Source organism: Buteo buteo, chromosome 5 (assembly GCF_964188355.1).
Source record: "Buteo buteo chromosome 5, bButBut1.hap1.1, whole genome shotgun sequence".
Classification (NCBI taxonomy): Eukaryota; Metazoa; Chordata; class Aves; order Accipitriformes; family Accipitridae; genus Buteo; species Buteo buteo.
Genome location: NC_134175.1, coordinates 15,302,182 through 15,319,678, shown reverse-complemented (window position 1 = coordinate 15,319,678; position 17,497 = coordinate 15,302,182). Strand labels below are relative to the sequence as shown.

Sequence of the window (17,497 nt, the reverse complement as noted above, 5' to 3'; positions counted from 1 at the left end):
CTTAATTAGTTGACTTAATTAACTACTTAATTAGTTGACCACACTAATTAGTTTTGTTCAGGTAAAAATACCAGTATCTGGAAATTATTGGGGTAAGAAAACATAAAAATCAAACAGCAACAAGTCAGGTTATCACAGAAATAATCTGTGAGGTGTGCTTTTTTTACAGTGATTTCTCTTTCCTCCTTCCCACTTTAGATGTCCAGTACTTACACAGTGAAAGAAAAAAGGTTCACTGTAAAAGAAAAGTAGACAGACTGGCAGTACACTTCTGTATTTTCAGTTTGCGAAACGTGAAAACAGCTTTTGTGCCACAGTCTACCAACACAGGTACGGCAGGGAGAAGCATTGTGGGGGTCTAAAAAAGCGCTTGTAGAGTTTTACAGAGACTGATCTACAGAAAGAATAGGTCTGTTACAGCCTCCAGCTAGAAACAGAGACTTTAGCTGAAGCGATAGTTGCTTGTGTGTCTATCTTGGGATGCTCATGATTTAATCTTCAGTTTCTAAGCCAAGACAACAGCTTCCCCATATGTTCAGTAGGAGGCCTTGGTCCCTCAGGAACTACTGTCAGCCACAGCTTTTATCTGACCAAATGGAGAATGAGAGCTGGACTTCAAAGACAATACCTCCCAAATACAATAAAAACTACCTGCTTAAAATAATTTATGCTTAAGTAGGGGCTGATGCAATAGCAAGATTTATGTATTTAAAGGCACCAAGTATTGTTAAGCTTTCTATACAGCTGAAAAGTAATAATAAGCAACAAAAATTCTAGCCAAGCATAAAGATACTTAGGCAAACAGACTGGGGATACGCAAATCATTTGCTCCCAGGTTCTACAGTGGAGATGAGTGGGAGCAGGACCCTTGGAACAGAACAGAAAACAGCATTGTTAACAAAGCCTTGTCAAAGAATCACTATTCCCAAGCTTTATTGTCTTAACAAAGGAGGACCCTAATTTAAATATATCATCACTTGTAAAGTGTCTCAAGTGTAGGACTGAGGAGATGGTAGTAATCATCTTTGCTGTAGCTGACAGATAACTATTTAATATTATGTTTAAATATACTTCCTAGATTGCCCCCTCCACTACCAGCATTTCAAAGAACGGGATGGAGTGGGCACCACACTCTTTCCTATAGCTCCACTACATATTTTTGCCAGTAGAATTGCAAACTTCATTTGATTAAGCTCTGGGAATTATCTCAGTTTAATAAAATACATTATTATTACTGATCATGACTACAGGCTTTGACAAAATCTGGACCATAAAGGCAATGTAGGCACAGGGAACAACAGTTAAGTGACAGTCTCTGCATTTAAGCATTCCTGATGAGCTTAAGTTTGCTTCAGAGCTTGCTGAAGGAACTTTCTTCAGTCTTAAAGTTGACCTCAGTATGCACTGGATGAAAACCTGTAATATTTAAGCATCAGAGCTGCTAAATGTACTGATGAACTGGGATAGAAGCTCAATTGAAAGCAGGATGGAAGTTCAAACATCTGATGGAACATGACTTCGTGATCACATGGATCTTTTTTGGTCTTCAGAAGCCATGAATCTACGTATGTACAGAAAAGTAGCATCTTGAAATAGCTTCATTCATTCCATCAGTTTAGTCCTGCAGAAGTTAGCAAAAAGATTTCTACAGACCTCTCTGGTAACTGGATTGAAGACCTGAACACCTTTAATATAACAGCAGAACGGCTCTGCACATCTTTTCAAATACTCTGTGAGATGAAGCACACTCTCACCTCAGTCTCCAGGAATCTTCGCAATGCTCTCTTCTTTTTAATGCTTTTGCGCCGAACATACACGGCAAATGTCAGGCCCACAATGACGATGATGAAGAGGCCACCAATAACTCCCGCAGCAATCAAAGGGGTTCTAGCAATCAGAATCACAAACTTTATTTTTAGGTAGGGTGAGAGACCGAAGAACGGTTAGGTACATAAAACACAATCACTTGGAAAGCTTATTAACTGCCTAATCACCAGAATTTCTAAGTCAGTCCAAATGGGAAGTCAGGGGAAACACATTAACATATGGTATGACTTTTCTTGTTTTTAGTCAATATACCAATTCTACTTTTTTCAAACTGCCATGCACATGTGAGGAGTCGTGTGGACAAGGAGACACAACATGCACTTTGATGGCAAACGCAAATCTGCAATGGCAAAATGAGGATACAAGTACCTGCAGTTTTCCTGCAAGAGCTTTAACTATGCTTACTCTTTGGTTCCATCTAGATTAACTCATGGGCTTGTGCATTTAGGGGAAAACAAACTAATGAAAAATGCCCAAACTACCAGTATGACGTGCCTTCCTGAATATGGAGAAAGTGAGAGGCAACTTCAAACATGGTGTTTCATAGACAAATCCGGAGGCATCATACTCGTACACCTTCCTCAAGTAGAGGATATTTATATTTGAAAGACGTAATTCATGACTAGAACCACACACCCTCTTGGAACTCCTGGTTCATTACTATTACACACAAACATTTTGGTCAGGGGTTATGGTTGCACCCATCTGGTTTTGCTGTGGCTTTTCAGCACAGCCAAATCCCAGACCAAAAGACTGATGTGTTGGAGCTAAAAAACTCTGTGAACAATGCCAAGCAAGGCTCAGCTTTTGCACAAGACCTGTTGTCCCCCCACCACTCCTATAACTCCTTTCAGCTTTCCAGGCTCTTGAGCAGCATGAGCTACAATCACTAATTTGTTTATCCATAGTGATAAGATATACTAGGCTAGCATCACAGTAGATGCTACACAAGCACAAACCAAAAAGATTGTCTCGGAGAGTCACTCTGACTTAGTTGCCCACATTTGGAGACTGCCTACACAGTCAGTGGAGAAAAGCAGGCTCCCTCTGAAGAAAAAAGTCAAGCAATAGTTGCTTTGACTCAGTTTTCTTTCTCTCTCTCCCTGCTCCATCTCTAAGGGTGGGTAAAAGCCTCCAAACCAAAACCTTCGTTTAGGCATTTTCACAGCATACCAACAATTTACCAACATAAACACACTCACAGCATTTAACATCCCTCCAACAATGGCTGGACAGTAGCTGAAAAAATGGGTAAAAAGAGACAGCATGACAACAGCAGAGTATAAATGGTGCTGAACCTACTGCTTGGTAACTACAGGAAATAAGTTAACTATTCTCAAGATTGTGGAAATATCACTGCTATGCTTTAACAGCCTTCCTTGGTTATGTCTGAATGATGATGAAAGACACATTATGGCCTATTAATAAATATGTACCACACAGCTATTGAAAATTTAAAGGAGTCTCCCACAGAAATAGTGAATTGATTTATCTGACCCTTTATTCTTCTTTTTATGTCCTACCTCAAAGCAGAGCAGTGGGAAGCAGTGCCATCTAACCTGGTTTGGTATATTAAGGTGTGTCTACAATACCACTGAGTACCATTTTGAAGCCCATCTCTGTACTGTCCTAACTGTCCCTTGTTACTGCAGTTTGGTTCAGAGAGGTCTCAAAGCATGCAACCTGGATTTATTTCAGATACAAACCAGAAGATAAGTTTCTGGAGTGCACCTAATGTGCTCCAACCTGTAACTGGCATTAATGTCCACAGGATCAGACTAGAGCTAACCCAAAGAAAAATCCCTTGCAGCAAACATAGCCTAGACATTGGGACCATTACCCATTTCATCCTCCAGATCCAATCCTATTGTGTCACTCGCTTCATGTTAACAGAGACAAAGCCTCATACTCCCACATTCAGTTATTAAAGCACCATGTTTAAAGCACCACTATCAGGCTTGCCAAGGGAAAACACATTAAGATTACAAAACTGTAAGGCCTATTATAGTTCAAAGACTTTGCGATGGAAACCGTAAAGACTGCAAATAAAGGAAGCTGAATGTTGTCTGGCTGTGAAATGGATTATGATGTTTGGGAAACACAAGTCCAGTACCACCTACTCCTCAGGCAGAGACACTCCTCCTTCATCTAGTTTGGCCTTAAGACACATTGCCTTTTCTAATCCCCTTGGTTACTCTGCCAATTTTGAGTGCAGAGCTTGGATTAAAGGACCTGGCATATCCACCCAAAACAACACTCCTCCTCATTTGCATGTGCTTTCCATGATACTGATGCAAGAAACTCTTTAATAAGCAATTAAGAAAAACACTGGACATCAAAAGACTTCTATGGAGCTAGTACTGACTAATGGTGTTGAGCAGAGGAATTTTTATTTTTTTTTAATGCTGTATGAACAATGATGTAGTTTTTAACAACCACCACCAAACCACTGACTGACAAAACAGGCAGGAGAGCTCTCGGCTTTGAAGTGCATATTAATAACTACCATAACAGCTGTCAAAATAAATAATTAGAGTTTTATGGTACTGTCTACACTAAAAATGGTCCAAATGGTATTTACATGATAGACCGTAATAAGGAAATGGTTCCAAAGGAGATATAATGAGTAGTGAAGAAAATAAAATTAAGTTAAACATTCTTTGCAGCCCTTTTATTGTTATAGAGTACAGGGGTTCAAAATGAATCTTTACGATCTATCATGTCAGCTCTCACTGACTTTAAAAGAAAGTCCTCATCAATTTTAGTAGTGAATTGAAAAAAATTAAATAATTTTCAAAAACTTCACCAAACAAGTATTTAGTCATTAATGTGAAATATGCTGTAATTGCATATTATATCTGAATTTGCAGGAGGTACCATCTAAACACACTGTTAAGCAAGCTTAAAAAGGCAGCGTAAAAGGAATAATATAGCATGTGAGAAAAAGCATATTTAAATGCTAAACAAATAACTGAAATACAGAAAAAGTTCTATTTTCAACTCAAATAGCGATCAGTTGTCTTCACTCCTAAGTCCACTATCCTTGCACAAAAATCATGACAGACACAAACATCACAGACCGAAATGGATGCGATTGTATACCATGCAGCTTCCCCTCATGCCGCTTCTGAGCTAAGCCCCAAAGTCAACAATCGCGTGTTTTATTTGCTACACTTCCAAACGATAAGTCACTGCCTTCAGTGCTTTCTGGTATCATCAGTGCACTTCACTGTTGTTTCCAACCATATGTAGATGATTTTCTAAGCCCCGTTTTCTGCATGTCACCTACCTCATCTGGGTTATTTTTACTTATGTTCATTACAGTGAATTTGCTTTTCTATCTATTCTACTAATATCTTCAATTCTCCTGTATCATTTCTCTACTGTTTTCGTGTCTGCGGTGTCTTACATTTAATACCCTGGTGAATTTCATTAACATGCTGTTTACCTTTCTTTTACATAATTGTTAAGGTTGTTTAACATGGATCCCTGCAAGGTGGTGCTGATCAGAGATATTGCTGAAGACACAAAACCTCTCTCCCGTTTTGTTTTTTTAATCCAATCCTTTTTTTGCATATGCATCTAACCAACAGTTCAGCTTCACATACAGCTGGACACACAGATCTCCTTATCTCATAGCATTAAGGGCTTAATCCACTTATATTTTTGCTACATTACTGTCCTGCAGCCATCTCTGTGAAAGCAATTGGCTACATTTGCCCACCTCAGATTACTGTCCACTTAAAACTAATTCCATGAAAGTTAACAGGAGCAATATTGATGCAGAGACAAAAATTTCACTATCAAAACCCCCCATTTTGTTAAAGTAATTCTTAAAAACATAGAGGCCTCACTTCTCTGTTAGGGCTCAAAAAGGCTAAAGTCAAGCAAAGAGAGGTAGTCCCATGTCAGTCCTGCCTGTCCAGCATAAATAATGGACAACCAAAAGTCAATCCTAGCTTACACTCCTTTCAGCTCCACCATGAACGCACCAACAGGAAACTCCTGATATAGCCACTACTTTCCTTTACACACAGAAAATCTACCCCAGAGGAAGAAAACGGTCTCTGCTAGGTGTCTCTGGACTTTCACGCTCATCAAAATAGACTTAGCCATCCAAGAAATATGGCCCTGAATTGTAACTCAACCCCACATAATTAATTTGTTATCTCCCACACCCCCCTTAACTGAGGACAGAAAACCCAATTAATGATTGGAAAAGGCAGCAGCAGGGGAGGCAGCGGTACGGAAAAAAAAATCATGTGTAAAATCCTGCCTTTTCAACCGGAAACTGTCTGTCTGTAGCTAGAAGTTGAAATTAAGATTCTAGTATTCCCTTAGGAGAAATGAATGATACATATTTCTTTTAAAATGTGTACTGTATTTTCATATTTAGAAGCATGTAACACCCACTCCCACACACGAAAACCGAGACAAAAAGTTCAAAGTTAGTATTCCAAGATGCACAAGGATGCTCAACAGAGGGGCTCATATCATTCCATCCACTCCAAAACATAAAACACCTGCAATTCCCACAGTGCTTTGAGACCAAGTATTAAAGCCTAATTACTGATTTAGATGAGTGTACGGTCTCATACTCTTGACTGGAGAGTGCAGCAGAAGGGGAAAGGAAATAGAATTGTGGCCCATGGAGTAGGGCTGAGAAAGAACACCTGTTTTCCTATCTTTGGCATTAATCCAAGCTTTGAAGCCAAGCTGTCAGAGGGCTTTAAGTTCCTGCCTCAACCTTCCCTACCTTCCCCTTCTTTGAATTTTATCTATATATCCAAACAGAATTCATTACAACCCTGAATATTTGTGAAGCAGTCACTTCTTGGAAAATTTCATTACCAAGGCATTATTTTTTCCTGATAGATGATTCATTCGCTCTGCATTCCTCACTCCTTCCATCAGTGGGGAGTTCAGCCGACTTTGAAGCTGCACTTCTAGAGATCTAACAGATTCCGCTAATCCTGGAATGATAATCTTAGTATTTAAAATATACAAGATAAACAACCAGACTGGGAAGCAAATTTGTGTATGTTTTAATATCTTCTCCCTGCTGTGCAGCACTGCCCTGGCAGAGCTCTACAACTATAAGTTCCAGAGTGCCTAGTGTTCACAAAATGGTACTCCCCGGGGGTGGGAAGAATTCATCTAATGTTATTCACATTAAGAGGTGCTTTGCTTTATATTTTTCTTTTTCAAGAACAAGGCTCCCTTCCCCCTTTCTCCACCTAATCTCAGGGTGTTTGAACACTGACAAATGTCACCATTTATGTACAGACCAGGAATTTTTATCATGTGTAAACACAAATTTTAACTCACAGCTGATCTCACAATTACTACCAATTCTGCATTTAATCTAGATACAGGCAAACTGCATTCTATTGTACTGTCAACTAGCTGTAGTTAAACTCTGGTTGGTGGCAGGCAGTTCTAGCCACAACTCTTCAATATGCAAAATGACCACAATGTTGCAGTCCATTCAGCAGTTAAACATCAAAACCAGTTTTCACTTTGGACAAGGCTAATGCTGACAAACATATCTGTAGTCAAAATTGGTTTTTCCTTACCCACACTGGCTCCTATATTGAAGCCTTCCTCAAGCACGTATTTAAGGACTTTTCTAGATCACTATAATCAAGTTATTTGTATGCTCAAAGTTTTTTCAGCAGCTTTGCCAGATGAACAGAACATGTGCGGAACAGAGACTTGCCGTCTCTAATTGACAGTGTACACCCTTTCCTCCTCTAGTATACCACTAACCAAGATGTGCTGTTGAGAGCAACTGTGCTGTTAGGATACATCAAAATGTTTTAACATATGGTGACATCATTTGCTGAAGGTTTGCACATATTTTGGTTATCAGAGTGTTTACTGAAAACAAAACACCAACAAGATGCAAACGAATACATTATGTGCATTCCTTAAACTGTAAAATTGTATCCTACTCATGCCTCGTTTTTTTAAAAAAGGTAGGAGTCCTCATTCCACTCAGCAAAATAAATGAGGACAAAGAAAAAATATGAAATATAGCTTTGAAAATGAATATAACCTAGAATTCTAGACATTAACATGTATCGATTATAAATTTATGACATCTTTATTATCATTAAGCACACACAGTGCACAATGAATTTCTTTAAAACTAGTTTTAAATCTGAATGGCATAATTTAGAACAACCACACTTATGTTTTCACCAGAAATTACTAAGAACTCTCAATTTTAACTCCCTGTTAATACAGTTGACTAGGAATAAATACTGAAAACTCTGGGATTACAGTATCCATATGGAGGCTTTTCATGAGCTTCTCTCCCTATAAAACTGAAAAGCCCATATGACATCTCTTGCACTGTTTTTAAGCTGAGATTTTTCTCTTCTGCCACAACATAAAAAAGGAATTCTATTGTTAAGAACGTGCACATTGACTTTGTTTTGAGGCTTGTACTTTAAGTAAACAGATTAACTTTCCTTGTAAAATATGCCAAGTCAGGCCCGATATAATGTAGATTGATTTATCTGTGACAGAAAGCCAGTTATATCCACTAGATTGGACTCACAGGTGAAGCCAGTTCATCAAGTAAAAGAACAATCCTCTTTATAAACTTGTCATATTTCCCATTTTCTTTGGGAAGAGCAATATTTTGCTTTAAATAAAGAAAACTAGACCTGTAATGACCATGGGCGCTGAGGGACTGCTCTGAAACTAAAACCATCAACATCAGCTCAGGGTTTCTCCCTGCATAAAGCATTCCTGTTAGAAGCAATAAACTTGGCCTGCTTCTCTGCAGCCAGTTGCAGTCAATTGGCTCTACAGTTATGTCTGTATACATGAAATTATTAATAAGAACACATGCTTTTCTCAAATAGAAACATAAAGCACATTTTCCTGTATGACGTTATATGCTGAGAGACTACTTTGTCTGGTGGCACTGCTTTCTGTTCATTAACTGTCAAACCCAAAAATACCACAGTCTGAGGCAAAGCGTGTTACATTGCCTGAGGAGCTGCAGAAATACAAGGTAGTGCCCATATTAAATCAGTAGGTGGCCAAAACACTCAGTGGGAGCTGCGTCGTACAGAGAATACAAATCCTAGCATAAAATTGGCCATTGAAACTGAGCAGGAACATTCCTTTGCTCTGCAATAGGTGTTCAGGGCAGATTTTTATAATGTTTTCTTCATTGCTACATTTTGGTTTCTATTACATGTTCTAGCAGACATGGGCAGGCCAATTACCTTCACCCTACATCCTGTACAACTTCTCAAGCAGAAGGCTGAACTTGAGCCTAAATGGCTCAGAAATTATTTCAACCTGCTCTCAGCTTTGCTCCACCAGTGACTGTACAGATGAGTGAATACTGCAGTCAGTGTTAATAGAATTCATTAACATTTCAGGTGGCAGCTTGATTCAGTCTAATGCATGCCATTTTTTCTTTACAGTTAACAAACAATTATGTAGATAGGTGTATGCTCCAGAGTCTGGAAAAACAATCAGATCTCTGAGGACATGTATTCATGATGAATTAGACATTCACTACTTCGTTCTCTAAAATTTTTGGTACCCAATATTTGATACAGGACACAGAGGGAAATTCCCTTCAGTTGGGTGATAAATCAAACCATAAAGAATAGAGAACAGGAAGGAATGTTCAGGAGCATTTTAAATAACCAACAGGAGTAAACCTGTTTGAATACCGTGCTTTTCCTTCTGCTATTTTTTTTAAACACTTTTCAAATTCCACTGGTGGAAAGTGCTTGTAGTTCACTTAAGTTCCAGTTAAGTGTTTGCTAAAATTGAGCTATTCAACATATGAAAAATCCAAACCCATACACAACTAAGCAAAATCTTGCCTGTAGGACTGCACAGGTGGTTTGCCTACCTTTAAGGAGCTGCAAGAGGAAGGTTTCTCTACCCCATGCCCTTAATTTTTACCTTACTTTACAAATCATCATCTTTCTTTTGAAAATGCATTGATCTCTCTTTTCATACCTTCCCCTTTTGATTGTTTTTTTGGAATGCCAGTCTTTCCTGAGAGTAATCGTTGAGAAGATTGAAGAAGAACAGAGCAGATTTTTTGTCTAAGTGGTTGTGAACACTGCATTCTTTCCTGTTCCAGTTTTCAATCATATGGGGCAGCGACCATTTGCTTTCACAAGCTCCAGGAGTATATCACAGTAGGGAACCTTCAAGGACTGTATTTGGGGACCAAGTCTGAGATTCTGTTCCACATTCCCTCCTTCTGAAGTCTTTACGACTTTATGTTTCTCCTTTGTGAGAACAGATTCTGTACTTAAAGAGCCCTAACTTCTGTCACACAACTTCTGGTCCAGCTCTGCATCTACACTCCCACGAGCCATCTGACCAAGGTGAACAAGCCTCTTCACATGAGTGAGCAAGTCAGACTAAGGTTCAGCACTGGACACTGGCAGAGGGGACCCCCCTCCCCCTTCAAAACAAAATGGGACATGATAAACTGACGACAACAGAACTCACACTAAGTTCACGATCTTCAAGTTTCTTGTCATATCCAATCATTTGTTTTGTGATAAATGTAGAGCTTACATGGGTTTCAGGTGAGGTTTTTTAACAAGTGGTGGCATTAAAGCATCTTTTGGACCCATGTGAGATGAGAGTACATGGAGGATTTGTACAAGAATGTGTTTGGAAATATGCCCCCCATATATCGTGCTTTTATTACGTGTATTTATGCCTATATATACACACATATGATTAAAACTTTTTCCTTCAAAGTCCAAATCAAAATACTAACACTTCAACATAGTAACGCTTTATTCCCCACTAGTATAAATGTATATATAAATATAGCATTTGAGACATTTATTAGAATACTAGTAATGGCCATGATGCTCTTAACTTCAACATACATTTTAGCTAGTCCTCGTTTGAGTTCTAAATATGCAGAATTTATCTTTGTGGAGCATAGCAGGGAATAGATGCAGCCAGTGCTCATAAATATTGAGGAAAATCTAAGGTAGATAAAGAGCAGGGCATAAGGAATTTATTTTTGAGTATGCCTGATGCTGCTTTCAGATCTATCACTATTATTTTACAGGGATAGCATTCTGTCTAAATGCCCTACACAAATTATATCAATCATTAGAAAATCCCATTTGATTATGGGGAAAAACTCACATAAAATTGAGATCCTCCTTCTGACACAAGGCTTATACAGGATCATCTCCTACATGATAATATGCCCCCAAATTCTTCTATGTCTGTAACTTAGTCATCTCTCAGCAGTTCTTATATTACCAAGCAGAACAGAGAGAAACTCTGGTGTACCTTGCAACTCCTCTTAATTCCAGTCATCATCCCACTGCCAGCATTTCCCCAGAGGCCATTCAGAAAAGAAAAGTTCAACTTAGAAGCTCCGAACCCACCTACCTTCACTCCTCTGTATCCACAGCCACCCAAAAGAATCTGTTTCACTTCACTGGCTGTAGAGAGCCAAGAGAAACCAGCCTTTGTGAATATTATCCTCATCTTGTATTCTCAGCTCTACTGATGATTTTTTTTTTTTTTTTGCATGTATGTACACAGCAACCTCCTATCATCTTGATAGTCACAGATGTGACTTGATTAGAAAAACAGCTTGTGTCCATGGCGAGGATACTGCTCAGAGTAACCTAGACTCTACAACAGCTGTTTTATTATGATTATTTTGCAGTACAGTATGGCCCACATAAAGGCAAATGATAATTTAGTAAAACAGCTCTTCCTTCTCCCAAATTTCAGTATGATAGAACATTCCAGAATTTATTGCAGATACCGCCTTATCTATGCATCTTCCAAATGTTAAAAATACTCCTCTTGCAATAGCTGCTAAAATCCCAGAACAGAGCAGGCCAAGCATCTGGGGAAATGGTGATCCAGCTTAAAAATCTCTTTTTCCTCTTTCAGCCACAAACCCCTTGCTCTCCCCCCACCATCAAACCCCCCAAACCTAAGTACCAGCCTCTCTGGCAGACAGTGGATCCTGCTAACTTTTTGTACCTTTTAGGTCTCACAGCTTCTGAAGCTCATTAGGGCTCAAGAAAACAAGGAGAGAGAAGGCTCATGTATCTTTTTTTCCCACCTCTATCATAAGGGAGAGAGGGACTGCCTCTCATCCCACTTCAAAAATATATGTATTTGAAGTATTTAAGTGAGAAGATCACAAAAAGGTTGATGAAACCAGCTAGAGAGAATACACACAAACATACTGCTACAGCTACAGGTTTTGGCTTGCGTTCTTAGTAATTGCCTTTTTCTCGCTGCAATTTTCCTGGAAAGGGAAAGAGCTGCCTTATTTTAAAAATCGCTTGATTAAAAGATGACTCAAACATCGCAAAGTTTGGAATTTGGAGCCCGATCCACTGGTTGATCCAGGAAATAAAGAGGAGAGAGTTCACGCAAAGCTGAAGTGGTGAGACAGCACTGAACTTAGCCTGCATCCAAGTCATTTACATGCGGAGGATATCACTGCCACAAGGGAGGGAAAAAACCCCATATCTACAGGAGATGGGCCTATTTTAAAGCTAGAATATTATCTCTTCAATCTGTTCTTTGTCTATTATCCTTACTGTGATTGAGAATACGCATATTAACAACTAGTTGTCCATTTTTAACGCAGGAATACTTTTTACTCCCCCCCCTCTTCCCCACCATCAGACCACGAGGGGCAGGAAAGAGGTAATTTATCTCTGAAATTTACACATTTTCTTTAAGGAAGGTTATTCAATCAAACAAAGCAATGCCCACTGATACAGAGCCCACTGAAATGAACTGAAAATATCTCAATGGTTGATTCAAGCCTACTGGGAACTTAGAAGAGACCAGTTTGGCCACTGCCACGTTGGTGAATTGCCCACCTAGAATTAGACCTCTTCCCTCCAGTCTACCAGGTCACTGCTGTTTCTTTGCTTCTAACCAACCAACCTACAGGTTCCGTGTATCATGGTCCATGCTCCCAGCATTGTTTTCAGATTAGTTTGCAGATTAACATGCTATAGTGCCAAAAGTAGGGATCGCAGTGTCTTATCTCCTCTTCAGAATGACCTGTAAGACTATAGTCAGTGACACTGACATCAAGCCTACAGGTTCTAATTTGGCTGAACCTTAAGAGCATTAACTGGAGCAAAACAAATGGTAACAAATAATTAAAAACACATCCTCTGTCCCTTTGTTTGCTTCTACTTTTCCACCATCACCTCTTCTTTTTACTCACATTATGTTGCTTTACAGCTTCTGTGCCTTCTAAGAAATATCTGTGCTACTTAATTTCAGTGACATATCCAAACATCATTAGGTTTACTAAAAGTAGACAGCTATGAGTTAAAATGGAACAGCGAGTAAAACAAGAAAGTGTAATGAAAACCCAAGCAAGCATTTTAAGAGGCAAGTAACACCTTGGTGTATCGCTTTGATGGCCTGTGTTTCTAATGGACAGACTGTCACAGGCAGGTTATTTGGAGTCCAAGACAAATGGTTTGAGGAAACAATTCACTCTTCTTGCAGTAAAAGGTTGATTGCATTTCAGACAATTTTCCTGCAGGTACTACAAGAAAAAACTTCGTATAATTTACAAATCAGGGATTACATCATGCCTGGACCATGTTTAACCAAAGTCTGGCTTTTGTCTTGATGACAAGGTTGAATTTGTTCTCAAACTTCTGCATAAATGCTACAACTCTTCAGGATGAGGGATTACCAGCTCTGTTTAGAGATATACCAGAACAGGCAAATACACAGTAAGCTCCTCACAACTCTCTGCCAATGAAAACCTTGATCAGAACTAGATAGCACCTGTTTTTCACCTTATCCCACAATCTTTCCTTGCCTGTTTGATCATCTGCTTAATCTCAGATAACTACAGAAATTATTATCTGCATTATCTTCTATTGATAAAACAGCCAATATGTCTGCAAAAGAGGTTGTTCACCAGTGTGTGAAGATCGTGTCATTAAAAATTTACATCTGATTGGAAAAAAAAAGTGAAGTTTTTTGACAAAAGTGTCATCCCTAAAGAAAACTTCACTTTCAAAGGCTACATACAACTAAAAACAGTATCTAGATACCATGCTTTCTAAAACTTCACAGTACCAAAGATACAGCTCCACCAAAGCATCTTCCAGGCAAGGAAGGGAGGGACAATAAGAAGATTACTTTATGGATACCAGAAGGGAATAAATCTATCCCAAACCCAAATGCAGTCCCTGCATACAGTAGATTACACGGCTTGACATACTAACTTTGATCTGAAAAGATCCAATTAAGCAGACTTGACTGTATAAATCCTTACAACACAAGCATACCAGTACCAATGTACTGTTCTGAAGAACCCCAACAAGACCTTCCCATTTTATGCAAGAATTGCAGCTCCTTTATCACCTGACAGGTCACGGTGAGTAAGCCAGAATGCAGAGAATTGAGTCTTGGCTGGACTCTAAACTCAAATACATTTGTCATGTAAATTGTCTAAATATGAAAAAGCGACAAATCCTGCATTACACAGGTAGATAGGATTTAAGACCGCAAGCTTTAGTTCTGATTTATTACATGTTAAATATTAATGAATTATTAAGAAACCATTCACTGAGGTTTAAACAACTCTACATCTCACATATTTCTAAAGCTCCACAAATGTATTTTTAATAATAGATAATTAATTTATAACAACATTAAATCTAAATTAAATCCTCATTTCAACCCATAAAAGAAACCCATTGGAGAGTGGCGAGATATATACTGTTACTCTATAATAAAGTCACTTCTTCATGGCACAATTTTATTTCTGCATCATATATTATTTGTGTAGCCAAACTAGTACAGACACACAACACAAGGCTTATGTAGCCTGATAAGAAATAAAAGCAGTGACATCTACAATAGGGCTGTGCGTTGTTTTCCATTCTAACAAACCATTTTCAATTTGCAATTTCCTAATGCTTCTTGCCTTTCAGCAGTGACATGTCACATTTGGCTTAATTACTTGTTATTTTTTCTGCTCATAGTTTCAGTAAAAATAATTTAGTCAGTTTTCTGAACAAAGAATTTTCTTATTTTAAATTTATTTGAAAATTTATTTTGCAACTTGTGGTAGCAAAGCTACAACCTCCCCCCCCCCAGTAAAGCTTTTATTGAGAAGTCTCTGCAAAGAAACTGGTTATGACCAGTGCTTGGTAAATACTGTGTTTAGTGCATTCTGTGTATTTTCCATGACACTCTTCATAGAACTGAGAAGCTTGCTGTTAAGGTGGGGCTGAACATATGCATACAGCTCACCAAGTTGGACTTTGTACTCAAGCCATGGAGGGGTAGGACTTAATGAACACTTAGCATGAACTTCAGGGATAACAGAGGCACTATGAAATTCATGATGTTACCTCGTGTGGTAAGCAGATCAAATACAAGTCCCTGCACATTTCTGCAAGAAGCCTGCTTGCTTGCTTTGTAAGACTGGACACTGCACTAATGGTTCTTCAGAGCTCAGCAGCTGAAGAAGGCACAAGGGCTGGGACATACCGAACAAGACAATAAGGACTGCCACACCTATATCCACAAGGAGACATGCTAAGACAACTTCTGTAACCTCACTGTGGCATTTCTCTGTTTGACGTGCAGCACTGCACAATCATGAATATTACCCAAACTCATCAAATAAGCACAGCTGCTGAGAAACTTGGTCTAGAAGTATCAACAATCTCAATATACTGCAAGAGTATTTTGCTCATTTTCCACTCTTTTATAATAAACTACTAGGAACATCAGATTCTGGCCTTATTCCATCCTGTGCACTCTCAACAGGATCCTCAAACTACTGGAGCCACAGAATGGACTTTAAAAAGCACTTGTGTACCAAGTGCTTCTAGTTCTTTCACTCTTGCAACCTTAACAGACTATTTCTCTCTATAGTAGCAGATCCCACCAAATCCTTCCATACTATGAGACCACACCAGCCAACCCTGCTGAGTAAAGCAGATGAAGTAGAAACCCTCACAGATCCCAGACAAATCTTTATGAACATGTTATAGAACAGAATTTTTAATACAATGAGAGCTTTTTTATCTGTGGTCAGATCTGTACAGCAGATAAGAAGGAAAACCCACCAAGCCCCTTTCCTAAGTACACCAGTCTTACTAAGTGGGATTTGTAAATGTGGGGGAGCTCAAGAAATTACTGCAGTGACTTTCACTCATGTCACAGGGGTACTCAAAATGTATTCCTCCTAAAGCACCAGGCAGTGAAATGTTGTGACAATAAAAATGTCCACAGCAAAGGTCTGTTTGAGAACCAGTTCAGTAGCAGCAAGTTCTCACACAGAACAGACATTTCTCTATCATTCTGTCCTAAACAGATCAAGTGTAAGCTCTATCCAACCCAAAGAGGCAGGACAAGAAATGGCCTGTTTTTCTAATCTTGATTCTTAAAAACCTGAAAATAAATTTGTTTCTTCAACTGCTCTGTGCTGATAGAGCACCAGAAAGCTCCCAAGAGTAGCATCTTTTACCAATCAAGTAATGTAGTTTAGTTTGTACTCACAGATCCTATTTTTCCTCTTATTTTATACAGAGATTCTCTTCTTCTGCCCCTCCAGAATGACTATAATTATTCTATAAAAATACAGAGCATATGGAACACTTTCCTCCAAGCAATGGAACGGAGCGCCATAAAAGCAATGAACATTAGCAGTTTATTAGAGGCGGTTTCCCTTCCCCATCATCTACTCAGAGCTGCTGTGAAATACTATTGAAGTCATACTGTGCAAGGGTACAAAACAGCTATGAAAGGATTTGCCTGCATTACATAGGGTTTACTGTTAATTAGCTCTTATACACACATGCAGTACATAAAACCAGCTTTTTTTGTTTAGGAAGTGATGATTTGTTGAGGGGACGTCCTTTGTTGATATAAAGCTAGCATTAGGATTGTAATTTGAGTTAACATCTACACATCATTTTACATAACCACTTGACAACAGTGGTCCTGGCTAATTAGCTTCTGTTAGTTAAAAGGAAAATGTGAATGATATTTTCTTAGGGCATAAATAGAGAGAGACATCAGCTTACTCAGACCAATAACATCAAGGTGCTAGTTCTTTCCTATCATATCCACCACATGCTTCTGATTTGCAGTCTCTCATGCACTGGAAAACAGAAACTTCACTCCTTTGATGATCTCTTCTCTCTTAGTATTAAGCTGAATGAATCATAGGAAGGATGAACACATTTCAAATTCATACTTTAAGTAAAAACTTTGTCCGCAGCCTAGCTTCGATAACTGATTTAGCAAAACTTTTCTGGTGGACTTGGGAACAGGGGAGCATAGAACCAGCAGCCTTTTGTGACTGCCTAGAGTTCTTAATGGACAGCAGAGTGTTATTTTTGTTATAATTGTTATTTGAGAGGAAATGGCCTCAAGTTGTGGCAGGGGAGGTTTTGACTGGATATTAGGAAAAATTTCTTTACCGAAAGGGTTGTCAGGCATTGGAACAGGCTGCCCACGGAAGTGGTTGAGTCACCATCCCTGAAGGTGTTCAAAAAGCACATCGACAAGGCGGTTCAGGACTTGGTTTAGCGGGCATGGTTGACGGTTGGACTCGATGATCTTAAAGGTCTTTTCCAACCTAAATGATTCCATGATTTTTACAGTTTTTCGATCT

General features: G+C 38.9%; 1 protein-coding gene across 4 annotated transcripts in view; it reads right to left on the bottom strand.

The window, feature by feature from the left end:
• ERBB4 (erb-b2 receptor tyrosine kinase 4) overlaps window positions 1-17,497 on the bottom strand; it is a 662,107-nt gene that overhangs the window by 135,791 nt on the left and 508,819 nt on the right. For all 4 annotated transcript variants that reach the window (XM_075027921.1, XM_075027923.1, XM_075027919.1 and 1 more), the window contains exon 17: window positions 1,755-1,887. In XM_075027921.1, coding sequence (XP_074884022.1) covers window positions 1,755-1,887 — 133 coding nt within the window. The remainder of the gene's footprint in view (window positions 1-1,754; window positions 1,888-17,497) is intronic.